Source organism: Diachasmimorpha longicaudata, chromosome 14, assembly GCF_034640455.1.
Source record: "Diachasmimorpha longicaudata isolate KC_UGA_2023 chromosome 14, iyDiaLong2, whole genome shotgun sequence".
NCBI lineage: Eukaryota > Metazoa > Arthropoda > Insecta > Hymenoptera > Braconidae > Diachasmimorpha > Diachasmimorpha longicaudata.
This window is the reverse complement of record NC_087238.1, coordinates 3,929,480-3,948,082: the sequence shown is the minus strand read 5'-3', so window position 1 is coordinate 3,948,082 and position 18,603 is coordinate 3,929,480. Positions and strand designations below refer to the sequence as shown.

Sequence of the window (18,603 nt, the reverse complement as noted above, 5' to 3'; positions counted from 1 at the left end):
TTCTGTACTGCTCTCGCGTGAGACCAATTAATTATCCATTTCGCGTTGTGTCATCACACGTGATAAGACCACCCCTTGGAGAAGGGAATGGGGGTGGTTCGATCACGATTGAGAAATAATTTTTTTTTCAATGATTTATTCCATATCAAGTCTCTCCATCAATTTCACACTTCATCTGTAAGGGTATTTATTTATCTGAATATTTATTTATTTATATTTTGTTTTAAGACCCAGGAAGGAATATCCACAGCTTCCCATACGAAAATTGGAGGATTTATTTAATTATTCGTTGCCCAGTTGGCAATTAATTGGAAGGAAGGTGGAGAGAATTTATAAACTAAAGATATATTTGACTTCGCTCGTGTTTTTGTCATATATGAAATTTTAAATAAACAAATTAAATATTTTATTTGAACTGAATATGAAGATAGAAAAATGAAAAAAATATATTCAGATAATGTTGCAATTAGTTATGAAGTGAAAAATACATTTAAAAAATTGTTAAATATGATAAATATATATTTTTTAAATATTCTCATTTAAAGATATTTGTTTATCCGTATATTATTGATTTATCTGAATATTTATTCATGTTGTATGTATTTATAATCTTATCTGCGACCGAATGATGAGATAGAAAAAGGCAAAATGCATATCGAGATAATTTAGCGATTATTTCGAAAGTGAAAAATGCCCTCAAAATATTTTTAAAAATCCACTTCCATCAGAGAAAATACGAGGAAAAATGTCGATGAAAAAAACCAAAAAAATCTGGAAGATTTAATTTTCTCTCTTGATTTTTCTCTAATAATTTATCGACGTTCGCAAAAAATTCGCAAAACTCTAAAGACGCAATATTTGAAGCATCAATTTACCCACTACCCTCCCAACATCTAATGCAACAGACCAAATACAATCAATAATGACAGGAACAATGGGGTTCTGTTCACCCCCATTTTTTTTCCACAGGGACTGGAATGCGGGGGAGATGGTGAGAGGGAGACGAGTGCTTGATGTCGGCCCTACTAGGGCACGAATGGTGAACAGCTGCACGGCCCAGCAATGGCCGACAGTACCCCCATAACCCCCTATTGAATACCTAGCAGTGCATCGATGTGTTCCCTCATTTTTTTTTTCATCTCCTTTTTTCCGTTGAAACGCCCGGATAAACGTAGACTCACTCACTCACTCACTCACTGTATCTCGTAATCCAAAATTGCCGGTCTAACCGAGAGACTGTGTACATAACCTCACTTTCACGAACTATCTTAATCCCTCGATTTTCAGTTTATTTAGGTTCCCCTCCCCTTCGACGTCAGACAATGAAAAAACGATAAAATGTTAACGATGAAAGAGTTTTCATTGGTTTTTGAACGATGTTATCCCGGGACTCGAGAGAGGAGATTGGCTTCGAGGAACCATCGCCCGGGGCTTTTCCTCGAGACTAGTATTTATTGAAAAAGGACGAGAAGAGGAAAAAATTGAGTGGAGATTCGGATTTTTTTTTTCTCAATAGCTTTACGATTTTTTGCCAATATTTTGAGAAGGAAATAATTAAGAACAAGTGCCAGTAGAAAGTTTTTGCTCTTCAAATTTTTTAGGGTAAAAATATCGTGTCATAATTCCCTTAGAACGTTAGTTAAATAATGAGCAACTGTAATTGGTGATAATTAATCAATTTCTGAATTTTTTCAATTTTCGTTTACGGTAATTCCTCGAAAATCAGTGAATTTTATTTTACAAATTTATTTGGAATTTTTCCTGAAATCGCTATTTATCGAACAATAACGAGAGTTCATTAATTACTGAATGTAAAAATGTAAAAACGCCATCAAATCGATTTTTTTTGTTTTCGATTGAACTCGTGTGGTTCCATCAGAATCGATATATATCTCAATCCGATGCGGTTGGAAAAGTTAATTTATATCTCTGAGAATTTATATTAAAAATTGATCTAAAATTTCCCCTGAAACCGCCACTCACCGAACAATAACGAGACTTTCCTAATTACCAAACGAAAAAAGTGAAAAACCCATTAAATCGATTTTCTCATTTTCGACTGAACTCATCTGGTTCCATCAGAATCGATATATATCTCAATCTCATGCGGTCGGAGAACTTAATTTCCATTTTCCACATATTAATGTTAAAAATTAATAAAAATAAATCCCTGAAACCGCCATTTACCGAACAACAACGAGACTTTATTAATTACCAAATGAAAAAATGTAAAAACCCATTAAATCGATTTTCTCATTTTCGATTGAACTCGCGTGGTTCGATCAGAATCGATATATATATATCTGATGCGGTTGGAGAAGTTGTACCACAGGCCACAACATCTTTTCCACTGAAGAACCAGTTCCTGGCGCGTTAAATTGACGGTTCTCACGCATCAAGCAATGTCTACCAGCATCATTGGGGTAATTACACGGCTGATCAAATCAGCTAAGTTGAGAGCCACTGAAATGCGACCCGATCGTTTCGCTTTTATTTCTTTTTTTAACGCTCTTTCCCTTTTTTTTTCTGAGGCAAACACAACGGGAATGGCATGCACGCACATACACACAGATAGGGTGGGTCACAGAGGGGGAAAAGAGTGAGAGAGAAAAGGGGAAGACCCCCTCTCCTCCTCGCCCTAAGGGCCCCAACCGAGTGGCCAACTAATGTCGAATTAGACGCCGTCGAGAGTAAGGGTGACATACGCTCTTGATCGTGAAATTTTTTCATTGTCAATAGAAAAATACAAAATGCAAATTCAGAAACTGATTTTCCGAATTTTTTTTTTGGAACATTTTGAGTTGAGAAATTAATAATTTGATTTATCGATTAATTATGTGGAAATATTTTGCAATTAACGAGAAGGTAATGGAACGTTAAAAGATATTGTGAAGATGATAGATTTTTTTGAAAATTTTTAGTGGAGAAATTGACGATTTGATTTGTCAATTAATTATGGGAGAGTACTTTGCACTTAATGAGGAGATGGATTTTTGAAAATAAATTGTGAGGATGATAGGAAACGGTTGAGACTAGAGTGAATAGCAAAGTTCTAATGTCAATTGGAGTAGAAGAAATAACATTGAAAATTAGTTCCTGATGATGTGAATGACAGGGAAAATCCCGCAGATTTTATTCTCAACCACCCGCATGGGGAAAACTGAAAAGAAAATTTTCAGGGTCAATTTGCTTGTCTGAGTTGACTCATCGGGACGCTTCACGGTACTCCGTTATGACGAATCACTTCAAGAAATTGATTATGATAAAAATGATTTATTTTTCCGTTTGTTCACTGGCTGTAGTATGACCGAGACTCTCAAGAATTTTATAACTTAATTGAGCGCACTTTGGAGGCAATTTTTAGGAGGAAATGACATAAAAAAAAAGTCATGACGTTATTCATTATTTTGTAGATATTAGTAGAATTGATTGGGAACCCAATTATTTATTTTTAATTTTTTGAGTCTTCTGGTTTTGAAAATGAACGAATGAAAGTTTGAAAAGTTGTAGAACTCCATTCGAGCCAAAATTATGTAATTAAAGTAAAATATTTTTAGCTATTTTTTACGATTGTTAGTATTTGTCAATCTTTCGTGAATTTGAACAATTGAATTCCCCTAAATACCCCAGGAAAATATCTGATGTCTCACTAAAATCAATGGAAATTCCCTATAAATTATTCGTTCTTAAATTTTTTTATATTTTCGCACTTAATGAGTCCCTCAGAGACACCATTTACAGCCCTTAAAATTCCCCAATTCACCTCATCTTTAATGACCGCCTCAAAAATTAGAAAATTCATTCTGAACCTCCCTAACCCTTCCACACACCATCAAAATCATCAGGCAAACTGTCCCCGACCTTTCCCTAAAAATCAATCACAACTATTTGTAAATATTTAAAAGACTGTAATTTACCATTTCAAATCGAATTACTATAATTATAATCGAATCATTATAATTATAATGTAATTGAAAGAAACAAAACATTCAGTTCAACATTAATGAGTCTAAATAACCTTTTAAATGAACAACATCACGTCGAATAAATAATTAAAAAAGCCATTAAGCAAATTGTCTGCAACCAAAAATTTGCATTTGAATGTAACTGATACAAAATCTACCAAATTTATTGATAAATATTTAATTAAACGACTGTAATTGACAAATCTGAACCGAATCATCATAATATCCACTCAAAGAAAAACATAATTTTGCCAATAAAATATGTTTTGGACAGACAAATGTCCAAAATTTCCTTTGCAAAATCGTTTAGCTTCTCCTCAGAAGAATATTTAATTGGCAAAATTAGTAAAAAAACTAAAATATCTACTTTAACATTAATGAGTCGAGATAACCCTTTACCCCAGCAATATCCCTCTCTAAATAAACAAAAAAATCCATCACCCAAAGGCGTATGTCCCTCCAAAAACCCTATCACCCACCTCGAAAACCCCTCCTCGTCACAAATAAAATTAGCCCCCTCAACCCCAAGGAATCCTCACCGATGTACCTCTCGACAATGTTCCTCTCGCAACCGAATAGGAACCGGAACTCAGTACATTCGTGCGCAGAATCGATTATCCAACTGCACACGTACTGTCGTGCATAAGAAGCAGCCCCGGAGGGGCTAACACGCCGGTGAAACTGCCCGGGTCTCCTGCGTGTGCCACTCACATTCAGCCCCCCCTTTTACCGCACCCCGGACCCCCTCCAGGTATCACAATGTCATTTAGAAGAGTCGATGGTAATAATTTTCCCGCACAAGTCCGATTCAATAAATAATTAATGGCACGATAAATTTCCATCGACTGGATTGTCCATCGATTACTGGAGATCGAGGGGCTAGTCGATCGATTAGTTGGGGTTTGGGGGATGCACAGAGAGGTCTCACGGGTAACTGACCCTGGGCCACTGGTTTTGGAGGTTAAAGCAGCCCTGGGACCACTGGACGACATTTTGACGCGCAGTTTTTGTTTTCAGTCGTGGGAAGACATATTTGGAGGAATAATTGGACGGGGGAGGGGGTGATTTTGGGATTTTACAGGTTATTGAGGGACGTGGGGGTCGTTGCCAGGATTTTTATGGTTTTGAGGGCTCATGGAGGGACAGGAGGAGCCGGTGCGCACCGGCCGGCGTCTCCAGTGGATGACCGGGCGTGTAAAGACGACGGAAACTTTTTGAAAAAAACCAACCGTTTTCCTCTGGATTTTCGAGATTATTCGATGGGTTTTTTTTTTTGGGCGCGTGGGTAATGGCGGTTGGGATTTTTTTATTGAAGTGGTGTACTTACTCGGGCGGGGGATGATGTCCTTGGTAAAACGGCGGGAGAGAGAACACACTTTCAATGAATCCTTCCTTTTCAAGTTGCACCGAAAAACCAGTTCACTCAACTCGACGCCACTCGACGCCGGCTAGACACCACTGCGCAATGGGCCATACGCAGGTCTGTGGGGACACCATCAACGGTTGGGCGTTTGCGGCGGGCCGACAGCGCCATCTTGTGGAGGGACAGAAAGGCTGGATGGTTATCTTCGGTCGGTAATGAGTTTTCTTTTTTTTTTATTTTAAGTTTTATAGTAGATTTACTCTTTTTGTAAATTCAAATATTACGGAAAATTTGAGTAGATTGAATTGTCGTTTGTGTTTACAAAAAAAAAAAAATAATGAAAAATGAGAACTCAATTAAAATAGAATAAAGTACCGACCTGAGGGTGGAGCTACTTCGAGGAGTTGTTGGCCATGTCTTGTCGCTTTTCATTTTTTTTTTAATTTTTGGAAACTGTGGATCAGATGAAAATGCAAGTTTTTTGGATGTCATTATTCAATGACTCGGAGATTTTCAAAGTCGTGTGTCTATTTTTCAAAATTTTCGGTAGTTTTACGAATTTTGGGAAAAGTTTACTGAGACAGTGGGAAAATCGCGAGCCGTTGAATAACTTTAGAAATTTTTTAACGTTGGTGTTATCAACTGTTTCTCAGAAATTTTTAATAAACTTGAAAATTTGAGAGTTTCATTTGATTTTTTAATTTCTATCGACGTGTGAATATTACAATAAATTATTTAATAAAGAACATCAAATTCAATTGTTGTAAATAATGATAAATGCGGTACAGAAACAATTTTGAGTGACTATACTTTTGATGGTGATTATGCATTTATCTATCTTATTGTAGTTTCTTCCAGAGGAATTAAATACTTACTATCAAACAGAGTAGAAAAAAAGGGTTTATTCCTTACCAAACACTAAATAACATTTTTGGCAGCAACACTAGAAAAAATGGTCCTCAGTGGTTCTTCGAAATCCAACTGTGACTTGTTATCTCATTTAAAGTCAGCCTCTCATTTGGATTGACCACAAGAAGCTGAAAAACAATACAAAAATATAATTATTACATTATTATTTACATTATATACAAGAAAATCCTGGAAGACCATTTTGCAGAAAAAAAATCCCTTTTTACTCAAAAGAAATTCAATAAAATTCAGTAAAATTCAATAAAAGCCAATAAAATTCATTTAAATCTCATAAAATTCAAGAGAGTTCAATAACATAATTATTAAAACCTCATAAACTAAGATTAACAAAGTGAGCCCTTGCCATGCAAACAATTTAATTATTACCTTCGAAATTAAATCACGAGCATCATCGCTGAATTTTCTCCCCCCGGGGAAGACAACCTCCCCCCTCGTAACTCTCTTCACAGTCTCCTTAGCATCACATCCAGTGAACGGGAAGACTCCAGTTATCATCTGGAAGCCAACAAGTCCAATCCCCCAAACATCAACAGCATAATCATAAGGTTTTTTGAGCAGCATCTCCGGGGCCATGTTCTCACGTTCCCCGCAATCCCCGAAGGACTGGCAGGTGGGGGTGTGCACAGCCCACCCAAAGTCTGTTAATTTCAGGACATCGTCCTTACCCAACAGCAGGTTCTGCAGCTTCACATCCCGATGGATTATCTTCTTCTTGTGAATGTACTTCACAGCCTCTGTCAAGTCATTCAGGTACGATGCTGCCACTGGCTCCGTGAACCTGTTGCAGGGCTCCAGCTGCAGTCTCTTCAGTAAATCCCCGGAGACGGCGAGCTCCATCACCATGTAGACACGTTTTTCGTCTTGGAACCAACCGTACATTCTCAGGATGTTGGGGTGCCTGGAGAATAATTACGATTTATGATTTATTATTAACATATTTGGGGATTCCCTGCCCTCATTGTCCTGGACTTGTTGACGGATCTGACAAGAAATGGAGAGAAAATCGATAATTACTTTAGATGTGTGTGAATTTCAATTTCCTTGAGGACCTGTTGCTTCAACTGCTTCTTCTTAATATCAGTTTTGAACAGAACTTTCATGGCAATGACAACATTCTGATGTTTCTCCTTCGCAGAATATATAATTCCAAACGTCCCCTGAGCAATTTTCTTCCCCATGCAAAAATCAGCTAATGTCCACTGCTTTTTCTCCTCGGAGTTCACGACATTCTGATTGTTCTCATCGTTTCTGTTGGCTGAATCATGATTTTTGACATCTGGATTCTCCATTGATATTGATTGATTGATTAAGCTCTCACTCCCTTCCAGCAAATCTCTGGAAGAAAAAAATATCAGATCATCAGGAAAAATTTAGAAATTACACCATAAAGGGCAAATGAATAATTTATTTACTTCGTATTTACATTTATGTACCACATGAATCAGTCACAACAGATGCAATACGCAATGGATAAGGTCGAAGAAGTTATTTTGAATTTCCAACGATTTTTTTATTTGGAATCAACGCCCTGAAGTTGGTCGATAATAATTTTTCGTGACGTCTTTGTTACCGACCGTCGATAAAAAAGATTCGCCATTTTGGTTTTGCTTTATTCAATTAGGATGGTCCCAAAGAGGGTCTTTGGTTGGGCCTGATACCCACGTCGAGCTTTATCGACTCAAATAATCACTTTTTTGGAAAACACAATAAAAAAATCAATTATCAATTCTTCTCAGACCTATTCCCATTCAAATTTTCCTGCGCCTCCTCCCTAACGTCTCCAGTCCTACCAACACCTTCCCGGACCCCCAGCCACCTTCACGCTATTTCTGTTTGGCTTTTTCCCAAGTGTTGATGTTCCCATCTCCAAAATTCGTGGCGGCAATTCCTAATTACCAGTGATAATCGACAAACTCGGCAGAATGCCGGCGTTTCTCAAGCACATCGAGGTCGAGAACTTCAAGTCCTACAAGGGTAAACTGATAATCGGCCCCCTGAAGTCCTTCACAGCAGTGGTGGGGCCAAATGGATCAGGTTGGTTATGTCCCCAATCATTCGTCTAACGTCTCCCCTGTACCATATCTCACGCAACATTTAATCCCCAGGTAAATCCAACTTCATGGACGCCATCTCCTTCGTGATGGGTGAGAAGACGAGCAGCCTCCGGGTGAAGCGTTTCAGTGAGTTGATTCATGGTGCATCAATTGGCAAGCCAGTGTCCCGAAGTGCCTCGGTCACAGCTGTTTTTGAGCTCGAGGATGGCACGGAGAAGTCCTTCATGAGATCAGTCCAGGGATCATCATCGGAGCACAGGATAAACGGTTCGATGGTGACATCACAGGTGTATCTGACTGAGCTGGAGCATCTGGGGATAAACGTCAAAGCGAAGAACTTTCTGGTGTTCCAGGGGGCTGTGGAGTCGATAGCTATGAAAAATCCTAAGGAACGAACAGCCCTCTTCGAGGAGATCTCCAACTCTGGAGCACTGAAGTCAGAGTACGAACGTCTGAGAACAGAAATGCTTCGGGCTGAGGAGGAGACACAGTTCTCGTACCAGAAGAAGAAGGGTTTTGCTGCTGAAAGAAAAGAGGCTAAACTGGAGAAAGAAGAGGCTGAGAAGTATCAGAGACTGAAGGAGGAGTACGTGGAGAAACAGGTTGAGCTCCAGTTGTTTCGTCTTTACCACAACGAGAGGGAGATCGAGAATTTGGAGAACAGCCACAAGAAGAAGCAGCACGAGGTGGAGAAGATTGAGAAGAAGAAGGAGAAGGCTGAGGAGACGCTGAAGGAGAGGAAGAAAGAGGCCGGTAAATTTGTACGAGAACTTGCTAAGATCGAGCAGGACATTCGTGAAGTGGAGGTTGAGATCACGAAGAAGAGGCCGACATTCATCAAGGCTAAGGAACGTGTTGCACATATGCTGAAGAAGGTGGAATCCGCCAGGAAGTCACTGGCTCAAGCCAGAACTGCTGACGAGGCGCATAAAAAGGATATTAATGAACTCCAGGAGGAGCTGCGTCAGGTGGAGGAAGCCAAAGCAGCTTATGAAGCCAGCATTGCTGGACAGTCCCAGTCGCAGGGACGAGATGTTCAGCTCGAGGATGAACAGGTGAAGGAGTACAATCGTCTCAAAGAAGAAGCCGGTCGGCAGTCGGCTCGGTACCTCCAGATGTTGGATTCGATAAATCGAGAGCAGAAATCAGATCAAGATCGTCTGGACAACGAGAGTCGTAAAAAAACTGATATTGAGAATAAATTGAAGCAGAAGGGACACATGAGAGATGAAGCATTGAAACGTGTGGAGAAATTGGAGGAGCACATTAGGACATCTGAAGCTGCTCTTGAAGATCAGAAGAAATTGCGTCAGGAACTGCAGTCGGACGTGGGCAGCTCCAAAGACAGAATTCAGAATCTTCAGAGGGAACTGGAGAGGATCTCTGAACAGCTGGGGGATGCCAAGGTCGATAAGCACGAGGTGTCTCGTACGAAAAAGAAAACTGAGATTGTCGAGAACTTCAAGAGACTCTTTCCAGGGGTTTACGATCGTATGTACAACATGTGCGAGCCCATTCACAAGCGTTACAACGTCGCCATCACGAAGGTTCTGGGAAAGTATATGGAGGCCATCGTCGTGGACACTGAGAAGACCGCGAGGCAGTGCATCCAGTACTTGAAGGAGCAGTACCTGGAGCCAGAGACATTTCTTCCACTGGACTACATTCAGGCGAAACCCCTGAAGGAACGTCTCAGGAACATTCAGGAGCCCAAGGGGGTGAAGCTGCTTTATGATGTCCTTCACTTCTCCCCGAAGGACATCGAGCGGGCTGTCCTCTTCGCCACGAACAACGCACTTGTCTGCGAGACCCCAGAGGACGCCAACAAGGTCGCTTATGAAATGGACAAAAAGGCCAGATTCGATTGCGTTGCTCTGGATGGCACCTTCTACCAGAAAGCTGGAATTATCTCCGGAGGTTCTCTGGATCTCGCCAAAAAGGCGAAACGTTGGGACGAGAAACAGATGGCACAGCTCAAGTCCCAGAAAGAGAAGCTCACCGAGGAGTTGAGGGACTCCTTGAAGAAATCCAGGAAGGAATCAGAACTCAATACAATCGAGTCCCAGATCCGGGGGCTGGAGACCAGGTTGAAGTACAATAAGAGTGATTTGACAGCCACGAAGAAGCAGATTAAGGAACTGGAGAATGAACTCGAGGCTTTGCAGACTGAACTCGATAAGTTCGTTCCTACCATCGCAGCTATTGAGAAGACAATGGCAGAACGCGATCAGGAGATTCAGAATATCAAGGAGAAGATGAATAATGTTGAGGATGATGTTTTTGCCAGCTTCTGCGAGCAAATTGGGGTGACTAATATTCGGCAGTATGAGGAGAGGGAACTTCGGTCGCAGCAGGAACGGGCTAAGAAGAGGATGGAATTTGAAAATCAGTGCAACAGGATTTATAATCAACTGGATTTCGAGAAACAGAGGGATACGGAGAGCAATGTTCTCAGGTAATTGAAGGGGCTGGGGGGGGGGGCTTTTTGGGATTAATGGGGCACCTATTCCTTCATGATTTTATTCTTCTAATTAGAAACTTCATGAAAGAAAAAATGACATTTGTCTTCTTCCAGATGGGAAAGAGCCGTCCAGGATGCTGAGGACAAGCTTGAGTCTGCGAAGCAGACCGAGACGAATCAAAAAGCGGAGATTGAGAATGACGAGACCCAGATGGAAGAGCTGAAGTCCCTGAGGACAACCAAGAAAATGGAGGTGGATCAGAAGGAGGAGGAAATCGGTAAATGCAGGCGTGAGGTTGGTGCTGTAGCCAAGGACATTCAGGCTGCTCAAAAGCAGTTGAACAGTATCGAAGGTAAAATCGAGCAGAGGAAGGCAGAGCGACACAACATCCTGATGCAGTGCAAAATCGAAGACATTGCAATTCCCATGATTCGAGGTAACATGGAGGACATTGCTGGTGATGCTAATAATGATACTAACGGTGACTCCGTCCTCCTGGCCACCAATAATACTCAGCAGTTCGAGAGAGAGGCGAGAATCACCATCGATTACTCATCGTTACCAGACAGTCTCAAGGACATCGAGGATGATGAAGTGAAGAAGGCAACTGACAAGCTGAACAAGGCCATTCAGGAGATGCAGAATAGCATTCAGAAGATCCAAGCACCCAACATGAAGGCCATTCAGAAATTGTATCTGGCGAAGGAGAAACTCCAGGAGACGAACGAGGAGTTCGAGCAGTCCAGGAAGAAAGCCAAGAAGGCGAAGACAATGTTTGAGAAAGTGAAGAAGGAGAGACACGATAAATTTATGGCATGTTTTGAACACGTTGCCAATGAAATTGATCCCATCTACAAGAGCCTCGCCAAGAATCAGTCTGCCCAGGCCTTCCTGGGGCCTGAAAATCCTGAGGAACCTTATCTCGATGGAATTAATTACAATTGCGTTGCTCCAGGCAAACGATTTCAACCCATGTCCAATCTTTCTGGTGGTGAGAAGACTGTCGCTGCTCTGGCTCTGCTCTTTGCCATTCACAGCTTTCAACCTGCTCCTTTCTTCGTTCTGGATGAGATAGATGCGGCTCTTGATAATACTAATATCGGAAAAGTCGCGAGCTACATCAGGGACAAGACCAGCTCACTCCAGACAATTGTCATATCGTTGAAGGAGGAGTTCTACTGTCATGCTGATGCACTCATTGGCATCTGCCCGGAGGTCGGTGTGTGCTTGGAGAGCAAGGTTCTCACACTCGATCTGACGACTTATCCTGCTAGCATTAACTGAGATGCTTCGATATTTATTCTTCGTTTTTTTTTATCGCGTGGGGATCCCGAGGGGACGAGGCCGGTGGGTGGATCTTCATTTTTATTTTAGGTTTTAGAGATTATTGGACATGTTTACGACTTTTTTTCGGGGAATCGTGGTTTTGCAGGAGATTTTTGATGGGTTGAATAGAAACGTCGAGTTATAAATAATAAATACGATTTTTTTTTCATTATTTTCAGAAATAATTGAACATTAAGTAGTTGTAGCCAATGAAAAAATACGTTTGGCTAAAATTTCTTGATTTTTTATTTTTTTTTAATGAAAAAAGAGGTATTTAATGTTGTGTATTGAGGTTTTCTATTTCATCGATCTTTTCAATTCAAAAAATCGTGCAACAATCCAATTTTTTCAATGAGGAGGGGTGAAAGTGCGTAAATGTTTCTTCAGAAGATACATGATGTAAATAAATATATTCGTATAAAAAACATATGCTGTGTGATTCTTTATAATTGTGGATTATGGGGGGACAACCTGGGGAAACAATTTATAGGGAAAAATTGCAGAAATTATGTGAAATAGGGCGTAGTAATTTTGTTAATGGGAGACGTTAGTGATTTATTCCATAGAAATTCAATCCAAATATTTTTATCTAAATTTTTTAATCTCGTAAACAAGTTCTGTATTTGTTCATTTTCACATTCATTAATTTTTCCCAAAAATTGAGGTATATCCGACAGGTTATCATCGGGCATAGTTATAAATAATTGCAAAAAAATTCCAAGTTGTGTCAAATTCCAGTAATTTTAGGAAAAACGATTTAGTTCTAAATAATTTGTTTCAATCCCTTCATGAAAAAACATAATAAAATATATTTCCAACAAATACGATTTCCAATAATGAAACAATCTCCATACGAAATGTTTTTAAACCCAAAAAAACTATTATTCACTTTCGAAAAACGAATTTTCCCGCGTTGACGACAACGCCACGGTCAGCCTGCGCGACCGCTACTGCGCAGTTGCGTCAAAATGGCGATGGGCGCCAAAGGGGACCGACGCCACAGGGGACTGTTGACCGTGAATTTGTGCAGAAACTATTGACTGAATTGTTGTGGAGCAATTGTTTAACGGTGAGGCTATCTCAAGATTATTAATAAACATTAACAGTTCGAACTGCGTCTCGATAAACGTTAAACAAATGAAGACGAACGTTGAAACCCCAAAAGTTCGCGTCGAATCTCCGGCTTTGGCGTTCAATCATTAAAAATTAATATTTCGACACTGTTTAACTAATAGTTTATTTAACTATTAACAGCATAGTGAAGTGTTCATCAAATTTCCTTTGTCGGGAGAACACGAAAACATCGACGTTATTGATCTCTCTAGGGGTTCCTAACAAATCCCGTGAGTACAAATATTTATTAGTCTGTAATATACGATAACTTATTACCTCCAGAGGGGCAAAATTTATTTATCATCATCGTCCCTCTATTTACGACAAAGAAGCCTCGGGTTATAATTATTTTATACCCCAGAACTGCCTCAATGACGCTCACCATAAACATCAATGTTATTATTCAGTTTCGAAAAACAAATATTCCCGCGCATTGACACCAGCGCCACAGTCCTACTGCTCCGCAACTACTGCGCAGTTGAGTCAAAATGGCGTCGGGTGCCCGGCGAACGAGGACAGACGCCACAGTGCAGTGTTAACCGTGAATTTGTGCGAAAACTATTAACTGAATTGTTGTGACACAATTGTTAAACAATTGAGGATGTCTTAAAGCCTTTGACAAATGTTAATTGTCCGAACTGTACCTTGACAAACGTGAAACGTGTGCATGAATGTTGGAACCCCAGAACTCGTCGAATCTCTGGTTTTGGCGTTCAATCGTTCTAAATTAATGTCTTGACAGTGTTTTAATTGTCATTTTAATCAATTGTTCAGTGTTGTGAAGTGTTTGTGAAATTTCCTGTGTCCGGAGCTCTCGGTGAAGCTGTAAACATCGAGGCAGTTGGACTCCCACCATTCGTGTCAACACCGGTGAGTGAAACTCTAACCTAACCTTTAGTGCATGACAACAAAACAGCGTGTTGATTCCTGTGAGGCAAACTCACCTCATCACTGTTGTCTGGACAATTGTGTCTGACGTATAGCCTCGGGTCGTTAACAATTTCGTTCGGATGGGACATCCGAATGACAGTTGTGGCACGAGAGTGATGCAGGGGTTAATCTAAGTTGTTCCAACTGCGAGACATTATTTGGGATTCGTGACAACTCGTGAGGATATCGTGTGTTGTTCAGGTGTTTCATTGAATGTTGTCAAAGCTGAAGTCTTGGGGGTTATTGTACACATGACAAATTGGGTAAATTTTCGGACTTTTGCATTATAAAATGGAGGGGAAGAATATTCGAGGTAAAATGGATACGTTGACAATGAGGGAAATATTTTGTTTTTCCTAAAAAAATTGCAATCAGCAATTTTTGCTTTCGAATGGAAGCTTTTTTTTCAAGTTATTGAGTCTTTGCGAGTCTTCGAAAAATTCGAAATGTCGGGAATTGTCGAAAACTTTGAATTCCATCAATTTTTCTAAAAATGTGATTAAATTCTTCATATGAATTTTTGTGAAACGTCTTGTGGAGGTTTCCTGAAACTTCTTGAAGTCTTTCGAATTTTTAAAAAAATCTGAATGGTTTCAGGTTTTTTATGAATTTTAAATTCTTTTCAAATTGTCTAAAAGCTCAGTGAATTGCATGAAATTTCTCTGCAGAAAAATAAGCTATTGGGGAGAGACTTATGCACGTCTAGTAGTAATGACTGTAATTTAGTGCGCATTACTACGTCATACTGACGATTCCAGAAATTCTCAATCATCGATCTATTAATATTTACTGCTGGCACTGGAATTTTCTAAAAACTTAATTTATCTAGGATTATCAGAAAAAAGTTCGTAATCTCTCTGTTCGTAAATTTTCCTTAAATTATTTAGGATCATCAAAAAAATTGTTCGCCATTCGTGAACTTTCCTACAAATTGTTTTCATTTCTCCTAATTTTCTATAGATATAATAAAGTTTCCAAAATTTTCGCGAAACTCCTATTTTCTTCGAAACTTCAAGAAACATCTCGACTTATCCTCGAAATATCTCGACTGTTCCACAAATCCGCTAGACGGCGCTACGTACACCGATTTCCCGAAATACTCCACAACCTTCGACTGACCCTCGAGACCCCATAGTTTCTCAACCCCATCGACATATCCCCCCACAAATTTCCCCCTCGATCTCTCAAAAAAATTCTCTTAAAACCCTCGAATTTACCACAATAAAATCTTCAAATTCCAAATTCCACCCCCAACCCCTCGCGTCACCAAGCGCTCACTCCAGCAACTTCTTCCAGTTTCCTATCTTACCCTCACCCCATTCAAAACTCCTCGACCTCATCCCTCATCCACCCAACAATCCCAACAAAATTCCCCCCCTCCTCTTCACCCCTAAATCACCAGTGGCATAAAAAAAAAAGTCGATGGAACCCCAGCTACAGTCTCGCATCCCAATTTCCTTTATCTCATTTCAGTTAGCAAATGTACAATCTGTCAGGGAAAGAGGGCATTATCAACGCCTCGTCGCTCCATCATCAACCCCATCTCCCACTTGACTCTCTCGATCAATACAATCAGCAATGCCGAATAACTATTTCACCCCCGCCCCCTCCCTCCCTCCCACCCCCTGCTCAACCCACTTCATGCCCTTTGCCAGGACTGCCATTGTCCCAATGAAATCATCGCTTTATCAATAATCTCCATCTCCAATAACCCACGCTTTGGTCCACCAGGCGTCATAATAATCAGACAAACTGAACTATTCAAATCCATGCAAGTGTCATCAGGGTCTCCAACACCCTCACCAGCAATATCACTTGATGTAGACTTAACCGTGTGATAATATTGGGAGAAAATTACGTTGCTCAGTTTTCTGAGGAAATATTTATCGCTAGAGCCAAGAGTTATTTAATATTTAATTGTTTACAATTTTTTTTTCAATTCGATGTGAGGGCTACTGGGTCTGTTCAAGAACTGGGATGATAAGACATTGCGCGTTAAGGATTTTGAAGATTCAAGTGAATGTGACATGCAAAACATCGATTGTTTTCATAAATCGATAAAGAGAATCGAATCTCCAAATTCGATTTTTCCATAATAAAGTATTGGATCCTCTCGTCTCTTCCCATCTCATCTTTTCTGCTGATAATTTTTTAGGATTCGATTTTTACCATAACTCGATTAGTGAAATAATCGATTGTCGAATCTCGCAATGCGATATTTCGATAATATCGCATCTTCTCTTTTGGTAATACTCTTTTATCTTCTGGTAATTTTTTAGGATTCGATTTTTATCATAAATCGATTAATGAAACAATCGATTATCGAATCTCGCAATGCGATATTTCGATAATATCGCATCTTCTCTTTTGGTAATACTCTTTTCTCTTCTGGTAATTTTTTAGGATTCGATTTTTATCATAAATCGATTAATGAAACAATCGATTATCGAATCTCGCAATGGGATATTTCGATAATATCGTATCCTCCCTTTTGATAACACTAGTACTTGCGATCGCGTTGTTTACCTCTGTTTTATCCACTATCAGCTTTTCCACTAATCGATTTATCGATCACTCATGATCGATTACAACCCCAACATAATCGATTACCCCCCTGAAATTACCCGTATTCAAATAATAACCCGTGTCATTCTTATGACACAATTTTCCCTCACTTTTACTTTCACAATTCACAATAAAAAAAACCTCATTCTATCAACATAATTAAAAATTAAAATCTCGAAAACAATATCCACTGACTACCATACAATCCCCGACCATCAAAACCCACCTCCCAACACCGCTATCCCGACTACCCCGCAATCGCAACCAAGTCGATCACCATTTCGATTCATCCCCTAGATCCTAACCTCTACATATCGTCCATCTCTCCATCATCCCAACGACATCCCAACACCCATCTCTCCCATCTCGTCTTCCACCATTAACCCCCACTTTTCAACCTCTACCATCCAAACTTACAGAGAACTCCCTCTTTCATCCCTCAAAAAAAAAAAAAAAAACCCAAATGGAAACCAGAACGAGACAGAGTTTTCGCATTCACCACTCTCGCATGTCCCCAAAACGAGTGAAACAAGTAGAAAGAGAACTCATTTCATCGTGGGAAGGTAGAAGTAGGGGAGTAGAAATTGCGGATTGCAGTGAAAAGGGGTAGAAGGGGTGAGGGGGTGGGAGAAAGACACAGAGAGAGAGAGAGAGAGAGAAAATACATTTAAGGGAGGTTTTTGCACACTCCAACGACACAACACACATTCTCCTCTCCTCCTCCTTCTTCTCACCCCTCCCCACCCCCCACCCAATCCCCCTTCATCCCTTCCTCTGTGGCTGTAACCCCAGACAGTGTACAACGGATAGATGGATGGTAGCTGGTTCTACCATGGTGAAGAGAGGTAAAAGGGAATATTGCAAAACCAGAGAGAGAGTCGACTCGGATATGAGGGTGTCGCGCAAGCCGGTCACGCCGTGGTTACCATGGCAACACCAGGCGATAAATCAACCCGCAACATCCCCAGAGTACCCGTGAGATAAAACCACATACAGACGCCTGAAGAAGAGGTCCATCTATTCCAGAGTAAGATGATTCCATGGTTTGTCTTCCAGTTGTATTCAGCTGTCTGTTGAGAATGAAAAAAAAGATCAGATTTTATTTTAGTCATTGATGAGGGTAGGTCAGAGGTCAAATAAATGTGATGAAGATGTTGAAGGGTTTATCCAATTGTTGAGGTTGATATTTTTTTTTTAGTCCAGTTGGTGGAGTTGGGGATGAAGATTTTGGGTTGAGAATGGCGTCTTTTAGACTCCTCGTTCTCCCTGAATTCTTGCTACGGATATTACCAGACCGAAGTGGCTATCGATCTTCTCTTGATGCGGTGGATGTGGAAACTAATGGATGTTATTTACGCCCTTCCACCACTTCCCTCCTCGGTATTACAATCCACCTCTACATGTCATTGGTGCTGGCGATGAGTTTATTTACGTTGACGATGCGCAGTTTCAGGGGATCTGTAATTCCAGATCATTGGATTGAAGGTTTTTTTTTGGGGGGGGGGGGGGGGGGGTTCAGTGGGGGTAAGTGTGGGTGGGATATGGGATTTGGTGATGCAGGGGTGAATGAAGTTGTTATTTCCTGGGTGAGGATTCTGCGGGGGCGAACCCCAGGAAGCTGTTGAGGCTTGACGTCATAGGCTCAAATGGCGAATGTGTCACGTATCGTGGTGGTGAGTGGTTTTGGATCATTGGGGGATTATTAGGCTGGAGTTTATGAATTTCAGGAGTTTGATTAATTTTTTATGGCGGATAGATCAGAGTTGATTTGTCAGTGGGTGGGGTAAGTAGATCAATTGAGGGTATTTGGGGGAGTATTTTTGGTTGATGGTGTTATCGATCCAGTTGGTTGATCTGGTTGTTTTATGGGCAATGGTGGGGGAGGGAGAATATAT

General features: G+C 40.4%; 4 protein-coding genes across 5 annotated transcripts in view; 2 read left to right on the top strand and 2 right to left on the bottom strand.

The window, feature by feature from the left end:
* LOC135169317 (A-kinase anchor protein 200) overlaps positions 1–5,449 on the bottom strand; it is a 59,491-nt gene extending 54,042 nt beyond the window's left edge. The window contains exon 1 of the mRNA XM_064134206.1: positions 5,293–5,449. The gene's annotated coding sequence lies outside the window, so the exon portion shown is untranslated. The remainder of the gene's footprint in view (positions 1–5,292) is intronic.
* A 547-nt stretch (positions 5,450–5,996) lies between these two features.
* On the bottom strand, positions 5,997–7,933 carry LOC135169401 (uncharacterized). 2 transcript variants are annotated; one of them, XM_064134369.1, is made up of 4 exons: positions 7,671–7,933; positions 7,273–7,593; positions 6,625–7,156; positions 5,997–6,365 (listed from the first exon to the last, which is right to left on the bottom strand). In XM_064134369.1, the coding sequence occupies exons 1-4, from the start codon at positions 7,694–7,696 to the stop codon at positions 6,288–6,290; spliced, it is 957 nt and encodes a 318-aa protein (XP_063990439.1). In that variant the 5' UTR covers positions 7,697–7,933; the 3' UTR covers positions 5,997–6,287. The 2 variants fall into 2 exon arrangements, with proteins under 2 accessions (XP_063990439.1, XP_063990440.1); XM_064134370.1 differs by having other exon boundaries at positions 5,998–6,365; positions 7,682–7,930.
* A 145-nt stretch (positions 7,934–8,078) lies between these two features.
* LOC135169400 (structural maintenance of chromosomes protein 1A) lies at positions 8,079–12,527 on the top strand. Its single transcript, XM_064134368.1, has 3 exons — positions 8,079–8,292; positions 8,364–10,767; positions 10,888–12,527. Exons 1-3 carry the CDS (start codon positions 8,181–8,183, stop codon positions 12,056–12,058), a joined length of 3,687 nt encoding a protein of 1,228 aa, XP_063990438.1. The 5' UTR covers positions 8,079–8,180; the 3' UTR covers positions 12,059–12,527.
* A 974-nt stretch (positions 12,528–13,501) lies between these two features.
* The window catches only part of LOC135169341 (zinc finger MIZ domain-containing protein 1), an 89,889-nt gene continuing 84,787 nt past the window's right edge, over positions 13,502–18,603 (top strand). The window contains exon 1 of the mRNA XM_064134264.1: positions 13,502–14,083. The gene's annotated coding sequence lies outside the window, so the exon portion shown is untranslated. The remainder of the gene's footprint in view (positions 14,084–18,603) is intronic.

Coding starts and splice junctions, on each gene's coding strand:
- LOC135169401 (XM_064134369.1), bottom strand. CDS start 7,696: ATGTGGTACATAAATGTAAATACGAA. Junction 7,157..7,272: donor GAAATTCACACACATCTAAA/GTAATTATCGAT, acceptor ATTATTCTCCAG/GCACCCCAACATCCTGAGAA. Junction 6,366..6,624: donor CTCGTGATTTAATTTCGAAG/GTAATAATTAAA, acceptor ATTGTTTTTCAG/CTTCTTGTGGTCAATCCAAA.
- LOC135169400 (XM_064134368.1), top strand. CDS start 8,181: ATGCCGGCGTTTCTCAAGCACATCGAGGTCGAGAACTTCAAGTCCTAC. Junction 8,293..8,363: donor GGTGGGGCCAAATGGATCAG/GTTGGTTATGTC, acceptor TTTAATCCCCAG/GTAAATCCAACTTCATGGAC. Junction 10,768..10,887: donor ACGGAGAGCAATGTTCTCAG/GTAATTGAAGGG, acceptor GTCTTCTTCCAG/ATGGGAAAGAGCCGTCCAGG.